Raw genomic sequence first — 8,925 nt, 5'->3', positions numbered from 1 at the left:
CTGCAGGGAGGGAGGTACAGCCCCAGAAGAAAAGTGGTTCATAGACCGGGCACAGTGGCTCACACCTGTAATCCCAGCACTTTGGGAGACCAAGGCGGGCAGATCATCTGAGGTCAGGCATTCAAGACCAGCCTGGCCAACATGGTGATACCCCGTCTCTACTAAAAAATACTAAAATTAGCCGGTCATGGTGGTGGGCACCTGTAATCCCAGCTACTCGGGAGGCTGAGGCAGGAGAATCGCTTAAACCGGGGAAGTGGAGGTTGCAGTGAGCCAAGATCACGCTGTTGCACTCCAACCTGGGCGACAAGAGCAAGACTCTGTCTCCCAAAAAAAAAAAAAGGGTTGTGGTAACTCCTGCCGGTGTGCCTACAGGAGTATGAGATTTTACTTACATAACGATCTCTTGCCAAAAACCTCAAATTTCCTACATCAAGGGATTCTATATTTTCAGTCTTTATATAATGTCCCCTTACACAATTTAAGATACTAGATTTTTGCCATTTCATTTGCACCCAAAATATATTAACTCCAGACCCTTGGGAGAAACCTATTGTTTTAATTAGCTTTCATTTAGGTATCATTAAAGAACTGATCACAAAGGGTTTCAGGTAAACTGGTCATTTTATTAGCAGTAGTACTGTTTGGCATAACAGGTTTCCAGTAAATAGGCATGGAGTTGCATGGAGGTGACAGAGGCAGGCGCAGGCCAGCTTCACTCACTTCTTCCACTCGTTCTTTTCGTAGTCCCACTTGGAGGCTAAGCCCTGGATGGGGTTCACCTTCATGTCCAGCATCCTCTTGGTCTGCATGGCCACCCACTCTTTGTCAAAGGTTTGCGGGAGGGGGCCGTACACTACGGTGGGAGACAGGTTATGGGCAAGGTGTCAACAGGTTGTTTCTACGCCAAACCCTTACACACATTAAATCCTCCCAACATACCAGCCACTAGATCAGCAGAGCCACCTACCACTCAACACCCGCTCAAACACACGGTTTCTGACAACTGGCAACCACTGACATTTTAAAATTATCCCTTTGTTTGTAAAAAGGTAGCAACAAAAAAAGCTAAAAGCAGAAGGTCCTCTCTAAAGGCGATGGATAACAAGATCTAACAAACAGAGCCCGAGGTGACCTGGAAGATCAAATCGATTCGGGTCTGTTATTAACCCACATCCACATTCAAACCAAAAGTACGAGAATATACCTATTCAGAATGCAAAAATGCCTGTTCTGCCTGGACAGAGAGAACCTCGGGGAAGAGTCGCTACCACGAGCAAGCAACTCAGCAATGCCCACACCCCAACGGTCAGGTCGGGACCCCCAGATGCCGGCTGCTGAGATGCGGTCCTCACAGCAGTCGAGACGGTCATTAAAGGAGTCCCCTTCTCCGTGCTCGAACCTTCACGAGGTCATCTTTTGCTAAGTGACTGGTGAGCACATAAACCGCTACTGAAAACATGGTGCGCTGTCCAAAGTAGTCAAGGTATTTCACCACCCAACACGCATAGTCAACTCTGAATAATCAGATGCTGGCTTATAAACTAACCTCCCACCACTTCAGTTCTCCAGGTCACCAAGGCCTGGAGAACAATCCTGAGATGCACTCTGGAATGGAGTCCCTATCTCATGGCCTCAAAGTGTGGAGGTCCCCCACAGCCCACCACTGGGCACTGCAGGCTGGAGCCCCAGTCCAGGCGCCCATGCCTTCCTCCCTCTCTACTCACCATAGAGCTTCTCCCACATGACAACGAGCGCGGTGATGCCGATGAAGAACATGGCAGTGCCCACAACCGTCTTCCACTCATTTGAGCGCCTGTTCATCTCGGCAAAGCTCTCCTTGAACTTAATGCGATACACTGGGGGCAGAGAGGACAGCCGTTTACGGGCACAAAGGTCAGCAGCTCCCTCCTCTGCAATGTTCAACCACTTCTCCCCAAAACCACACTTGTGAGGGAGGAAACACAGAGCTGAAGGATACACCAACCCAGGCCACATCATGGGCATGCACATACGTGCGCACACATGCCCAGGCAGGCATGTGACGGGGAAAGGAAGGAAGAAAATACATGGAGTTTGCTTTAGGTGGAAATTAAAACTGCAAAATTGTTTCTTACTTGAATTACAGTGTTAGGGTCTATTTAATCTCATTATTTTAATGCCCCTTTCATACCAAACAGTATGCATTTTGCTGAGTTTCTTTCAATAATTTACAGTAAACAATGTCTTGCCCAGCAGATATGCTGAGAGGCTACCTCCACTCAGCACAGAGAAGGGGGCCTAGCAAAAGATCCCATCAGCTGGCAGAGCACAAAAACTGGGGCCCTGGGACAGTGACCCCAAAACCGAGCAGAGCAGCCCTCCTGTGCAAGACTGTTCTCTAGACAGTAGGCCCAGAAGTGAGCAGAGGCTCTCACACACACACTTCCCAGAGCTGCTGGGCGCGCCTGTGAGTTCCCTCAATACCCACACTCGACTTTCTCATCCATGGAGAGGCTGCTCCAAGACGCCTTCTCCTTCTCCTTCAAGGCCTTCTGGCTGGCAGACAGGTGCTTGACATGGGCCACGTCCGGCAAGGGATAGTCACGCCGATCCACATAAGCTGGGAGCATAAAGTCTTCACTCTTCACAACACTTTCTGAAAAACACATTGAATACATCTTTGAAAATCCATGTAGGTTGAGAGTCACGCACAAGGTGATACTTCTAAAAACCGAAACACACACACGTGTGCACACCTTGAAACCCTGGGTCATCTCAGGGGGTCACAGCCACTGTTTAAACAGCTGCAGGAGTGTGGTGGAGGCAGAACAGAAGCACTTTTCATCACAGCCAACAAAAACCCACCAGGGCAACTGCTAATGAATCCTGGGGCCAAGGTGCCCAGAGGCAGCACTTCCTACATTAACAGTTACCTACAGGGCCAGGCGTGGTGGCTCATGCCTGTAATCCTAGCACTTTGGGAGGCCGAGGCTGGCGGATCATGAGGTCAGGAGATCAAGACCATCCTGGCTAATATGGTGAAACCCTGTCTCTACTAAAAATACAAAAAATTAGCCGGGCATGGTGGCACACACCTATAGTCCCAGCTACTTGGAAGGCTGAGGCAGAAGAATTGCTTGAACCCGGGAGGCAGAGGTTGCAGTGAGCTGAGATCGCACCACTGCACTCCAGCCTGGCGACAGAGCGAGACTTCATTTCAAAATAAAAAATAAAAAATAATAATAAAAATAAAAAACAGCTACCTGCAGACGTGGGCCAAGGCCTTCAGGGCTCCCTGAACAGGAGACTGGACAAAATGAAAGCCTATCTGCAAGGGACTCAAACTAATGAGGAAGAACAAAAACAATAAAACATTGAAAGCGTTTCAAGTTCAAAAACAAAGACACGGCCGGGCGCGGTGGCTCAAGCCTGTAATCCCAGCACTTTGGGAGGCCGAGACGGGCGGATCACGAGGTCAGGAGATCAAGACCATCCTGGCTAACACAGTGAAACCCCGTCTCTACTAAAAAATACAAAAAACTAGCCGGGCGAGGTGGCGGGCACCTGTAGTCCCAGCTACTCGGGAGGCTGAGGCAGGAGAATGGCGTAAACTTGGGCGGCGGAGCTTGCAGTGAGCTGAGATCCGGCCACTGCACTCCAGCTTGGGCGACAGAGCGAGACTCCGTCTCAAAAAAAAAAAAAACCAAAAAAATAAACAAAGACACGTGAAAAGATAACCATGACAGCACCGTTCCAGGGAACCTGTGTCCAACCAGGACTGAGTGAGAAATCGTGCTAGCTCTTAGGAATGAGAATCATGCAGCCATTCATTCAAAACATATTTACCAAGCACCCTCTACAGGCAAGGCAGGGTTCTAGAGATGTGGGATCATCACTGAACAAATCAATCATTCCTGCCTAGTGGCACTTACAGTTCTAAAAGTGGAGAACAAACAATAAACATAACAAATGTGCAAATCACATGTTTGGAAAAAGTACTCTGGGGAAAGAGTAGAGCAGAAGGTCATCAGGAATGTGTGGATGGCAGGAAACAAGGGGCAACGTCCACAGGATGAGGCCGACCTAGGAGCCCGAATGCAGAGGGAGCGTGCACTCAGGAGTCACAGAGCACGGGCAATATCGTGCGCTTCTCCTTTCTGGAAATCATGTGCACATACTCACATACACGCAATGAAACACACAAAACTAACAAGGCAAGCCACAAACTATTACACGTAGGAGGCAGGAAGATCTGAGTGAGGATTTCTGCTCTATCTGCTTCTGATATTTTAGTGCCTTCAAAGCAACAGGTATCATGAGGGAAAAAGTTCAGAAATCAGAAAGGTAAGGAATAGCTTGGTTGTACTGATAGTCATCCCACTGTTAGAAGCTGTTTCTCCAATTCTGTCCTACATCTGCAAGAACTCTTTGTGTTACACACTAGTCTGGAGGTACAATGCCCACAACAATGCTTCAACTCCGTTAGCTCAGTCCCAGGGACTAAAATCTCCCAAATCATGTGAACAGTAAATCAACATTCAGCTTTAAGCAAAGTCATATATAGAGTTCTCTACACGTTTATCTTAGCCATGCAAATGACTAGTGTACTTACAAACTTATACTTGACACCTCCTCCCAAAACTGAGGTGGGATTTGAGGGACATGAGGTGGAAATGGCCTGAATTACTTTCTAATTTTAAAACCCTAATTCTATGAAAATGATGAGTGAACTATAAAGAACAGTTGTATACTGAATATTTTTATCAAGTTCAGCACCCCCCAGAGGTTTCTAAAGTTTAAAACAGCTTACACGAGAGTTATTAAAAATAAATGTAAATATGGGTGAGGAGAATGTTCTAGAATCAACTGTGGTGCTAATGACAAAACTCATTATATGAATATACTAAAAACCACTGGAGCATGCACTTTAAATGGGTGACTGTTATATGAATTACATCTTGTAAAGCTGTTGTAAATACCATGACAAGGAGACTGGGGGGTAGGAAAGCTATTATAAGGATGTAAACCTTCAAAACCTTGGTGCATGCAAACCTTAAAATTGCATCTTCCAGAATAATGACCAATTCATGGTTTCAGGGGTTCTTCAGAGCTTCAGGCCTGGTCCCCCAGCAATTAAGGGAAAAGCAATGGTTAATATACCAAACATTTCTTCTAAAGAGAGAGAAAAACAGACTCCAGATTCTTTTTTTTTTTTTTTTGAGACGGAGTCTCGCTCTGTCGCCCAGGCTGAAGTGCAGTGGCGCAATCTCGGCTCACTGCAAGCTCCGCCTCCTGGGTTTACGCCATTCTCCTGCCTCAGCCTCCTGAGTAGCTGGGACTACAGGCGCCCGCCACCGCGCCCGGCTAATTTTTTGTATTTTTAGTAGAGACAGGGTTTCACCGTGGTCTCGATCTCCTGACCTTGTGATCCGCCTGCCTCGGCCTCCCAAAGTGCTGGGATTACAGGCGTGAGCCACCGCGCCCGGCCAGACTCCAGATTCTAATGAATGTTTGTCACTGCTTCAACATGGACGGATTTCTGCTGAGCCTCTCCTGGGGAGATGTGGTATATCTGGGCGCCCCTCACTCAGGTGCATCACCACGCAAATATCCCAACTGACTTCAGTGACAGCTGATGGTATTCTAGACTGCTTTAATATCTTAGGTTGAGAACAGTTTCACGTATTATTCATGTGTGACTTACATAAGTTAAAAGTTAACAGACGCCAGGCGCGGTGGCTCAAGCCTGTAATCCCAGCACTTTGGGAGGCCGAGACGGGCGGATCACGAGGTCAGGAGATCGAGACCATCCTGGCTAACACAGTGAAACCCCGTCTCTACTAAAAAATACAAAAAACTAGACGGGCGAGTTGGCGGGCACCTGTAGTACCAGCTACTCGGGAGGCTGAGGCAGGAGAATGGCGTGAACCCAGGAGGCGGAGCTTGCAGTGAGCTGAGATCGCGCCACTGCACTCCAGCCTGGGCGACAGAGCGAGACTCTGTCTCAAAAAAAAAAAAAAAAAAAAAAGTTAACAGACAAGACTTGTCTAAGAGCCTGCGGTTCGTCTTCATCTGCCTCCTGTGTGCTGGAGATACGGCAACGAGTAAGATAGGCAGGGTCCCCGGCCTCAAAAGGCTTACACTCTAACAGGCTGAGACAGCGATACTCACATAGACATGCATTCATGAGGCATCCAGTGTTATAAGGAAAAGCACAGCAAGGTGAAGTGACAGGGAGCTTCCTGACAAAGGGTGGTCAGGAGAGGCCGTTCTAAAAGCACATTTGTATTGAGGGTGAATGATTAGACAGAAGTGGCCATCCTCAACTCAGGGCTCTACGGGAGGAATGGAGTAAGGCCAGGGGGCTGGGGCAGTGAGCAAGTGGGGAGGGGTGGTTCTGATGGTGGTTTTTGGTTTTCGAGCACAATAGTCAGTAATGAGATCAGAAAGGCAGGCAAGACCAGCTCTAACCAGGCAGGGTGCACACTCTACAGAGTCTACATGGAGAGTTTCTTCCAAAGCCTTCCCTGAACCCCACATCGGGCTAAATGTTTCTACCCAGGAGCCATCTCTTAATAAAACACTGTCTTCATCCATCTGTCCCTCTTCAGATTGCAAACAGCCTCCTGGAAAGAGTGTGTATTTCATCTTCTTTTTCTTCTCGGTGTCTAACAGTGTCTGGTATAAAGTAGATAGATGCCAGATACATGTAAAACTAAATGTGCTGTATGCCAGACACAGAACTAAGCTCTGTCCATACACTTCAGGTGAGCAAAGAGATTCCTAAGCTTCAGTAGCTAGTCCTTGACAGAAATGAGATGAAAACCCAGCTCAGGCTATGACGTCCAGGCTCCTTCGTTTCCATTGTCTCTATAATGTAAACAGACGTGATGCAAATGGTTGGGAGTTGTGGGGGCAAGGTGGGGAGGGAGGTCATTAAGGTTAGTTTTGGTGCAGAAGATCTTTTGAAAGGGGTAGATCTTGAAGCTTAAAACAGGGGAAAGGAAGGGAAGGGTAAGGGGGGAAATATCGGTATCACCAAAGATCCAGAAAAGATTCAATTTGATTCCTAAACACTTCTTAATCTAAAACCGGGCCCTGTGAGAATATTTGTATCTCCCCTAAAGACCCTCAAGAGCCAAACTAAGGTCTTTAAAACTCCAGCACAAGGCCTTATACACAGCAGGAGCAAAATGAAATTAGCTCAGCCTATTCAAAAGTAAGAAAAGTCACACTTACCATGTGCTCGTACACACACAGAGGTGGAAATTGCTCGCTTGCCAACTAGGCTAAATACCCTGGTAGCCAACATTCTGAAAGATAAAAATGTACACCTTCTCTATGAATAAGGGCAAACAGCAAGGAATGAGTCTTCTTTTTGCCCCAGAGCATTCTGGAATTAAATTCTTTTAGTTGCTTCTCCCCAACGCAAATGATCCATTCTTTATTACTGTCTTTGAATTCACAAAATAACCTAGGATGAGGTTTTTCTTAGTAGTTCGCATGCTTTTAAGGAGCTTCATTATAAATCAACTGCCATAATGTATACGAGCTTCAGGTAATTAACAGAACATTGGTCTTTTTAAAAAAACAAGGAAAGGCCAGGCGCAGTGGCTCACGCTGGTAATCCCAGCACTTTGGGAGGCCGAGGAGGGCGGATCACCTGAGGTCAGGGGTTCGAGACCAACCTGGCCAACATGGTGAAATCCCGTCTCTACTAACAATACAAAAATTAGCCAAGCATGGTAGTGGACGCCTGTAATGCCAGCTACTTGGGAGGCTGAGGTAGGAGAATCGCTTGAACCCGGGAGGTAGAAATTACAGTGAGCCGAGATCACACCACTGCATCCCAGCCTGGGCAACGAGAGCAAGACTTCGTCTCAAACAAACAAAAAAAGGCAAGAAGAAAAAATGTTAACAAAGCGACAGTGAGAAAAGTTAGAGATCATTAAAGCACTGTGCTGCCGTTACAGGCTCCATTCTTCAGGGGGCGGTGGGGGGAGGTAACAGCTCACAGGGATGGTGGCACGATCACATTCAACTGAGTATTTGCTTAAAACCTAATACCGCATATACAGACTAGAAGGGGAAATTGGAGAAGACTGCCAACACAGCCCCGGTCAATTTCCAATCCCTGAGGAGAGCGGAAAACCTGGTAGACCCCCGCCTCACCCCGGTCCTCCTCGATTCAGGTCCATCTACCCTACACCGCCCCCTTTAAATCGACCCTTCGCAGGAATGGTGAGGGTGATGTGGGAAAATACCCTCCTCGGGGCAGAATAAACAAGCATGACGTCAGGGCTGAAAGCCCGCGTCTAACTTCTCTCCTTGGGCCTAGCCCATGCGTGAGCAAACAACTGGAAACAACTGGCGCCCTCCAGGCTAGGAAGCCGAGCGCCGCCCGGGAGCCCCGCAAAACCCGGGAGGGGTTGCAGGGACCTTTGAAGGAGCAAGGGCGGAGGATGCAGGTACAGAGCGCAGGCCCGCCTCCCCACAGCCTGCGCCCTCGGCCAGCGGGCGCTCCCAAGGTCATTGCCCGAGGCCGGCCCGCAGCCGCCGCGCGACTGGCGAAGACGGACCGGGCGCTTCGGGACGGCCCTCCGGGCCTGCAGCCATGGAGGCCGGAGTCCCCGCGGGCCGGCCTCAATGTCACCTGGCTCCGAGGCCCATTCAGTGTTTCCTGCGGAAGCCGGGCGGCCACGTTGCGGGCGTGCAGACTCGACGGCTCCCGGCCCCCCGACACGGCCCGGCCTTGCGGCCCCGCACCGGCCACCTCCTGCCTCACCTGCCGCCACTGGCCGCCGCGACCGCCCTCTACGCCCGGTGTCCCGCGACCGGAAGAGAGCAAGGCCGCGCCGCGCAGCACCACGGGATCGAGGAAGACTCCGCCTGCACCCGGCCGCGCAGAGGTCACCGTGGAGCGGAAAAGGGTAGCGCTGAGAA

The 8,925-nt window shown here is 49.2% G+C and overlaps 1 protein-coding gene across 4 annotated transcripts; it reads right to left on the bottom strand.

Moving 5' to 3' along the window:
- Positions 1-605: 605 nt before the first annotated feature.
- On the bottom strand, positions 606-8,825 carry COX4I1 (cytochrome c oxidase subunit 4I1). 4 transcript variants are annotated; one of them, XM_045382858.3, is made up of 5 exons: positions 8,422-8,825; positions 7,222-7,295; positions 2,471-2,638; positions 1,728-1,859; positions 606-856 (listed from the first exon to the last, which is right to left on the bottom strand). In XM_045382858.3, the coding sequence occupies exons 2-5, from the start codon at positions 7,292-7,294 to the stop codon at positions 720-722; spliced, it is 510 nt and encodes a 169-aa protein (XP_045238793.2). In that variant the 5' UTR covers position 7,295; positions 8,422-8,825; the 3' UTR covers positions 606-719. The 4 variants fall into 4 exon arrangements, with proteins under 4 accessions (XP_045238793.2, XP_005592763.3, XP_045238792.2 ...); XM_005592706.4 differs by having other exon boundaries at positions 8,636-8,825; XM_045382857.2 differs by having other exon boundaries at positions 8,768-8,825.
- Between the last annotated feature and the right edge of the window lie 100 nt (positions 8,826-8,925).

The sequence above is a fragment of the Macaca fascicularis genome, chromosome 20 (assembly GCF_037993035.2).
Source record: "Macaca fascicularis isolate 582-1 chromosome 20, T2T-MFA8v1.1".
NCBI lineage: Eukaryota > Metazoa > Chordata > Mammalia > Primates > Cercopithecidae > Macaca > Macaca fascicularis.
The sequence above is the reverse complement of the archived record's forward strand: the minus strand, read 5'-3'. Positions and strand labels throughout refer to the sequence as shown.

Coding starts and splice junctions, on each gene's coding strand:
- COX4I1 (XM_005592706.4), bottom strand. Junction 2,639..7,221: donor TGTGTGTGTACGAGCACATG/GTAAGTGTGACT, acceptor TGTGTTTTTCAG/AAAGTGTTGTGAAGAGTGAA. Junction 857..1,727: donor CATGTGGGAGAAGCTCTATG/GTGAGTAGAGAG, acceptor CTCCCACCGTAG/TGTACGGCCCCCTCCCGCAA.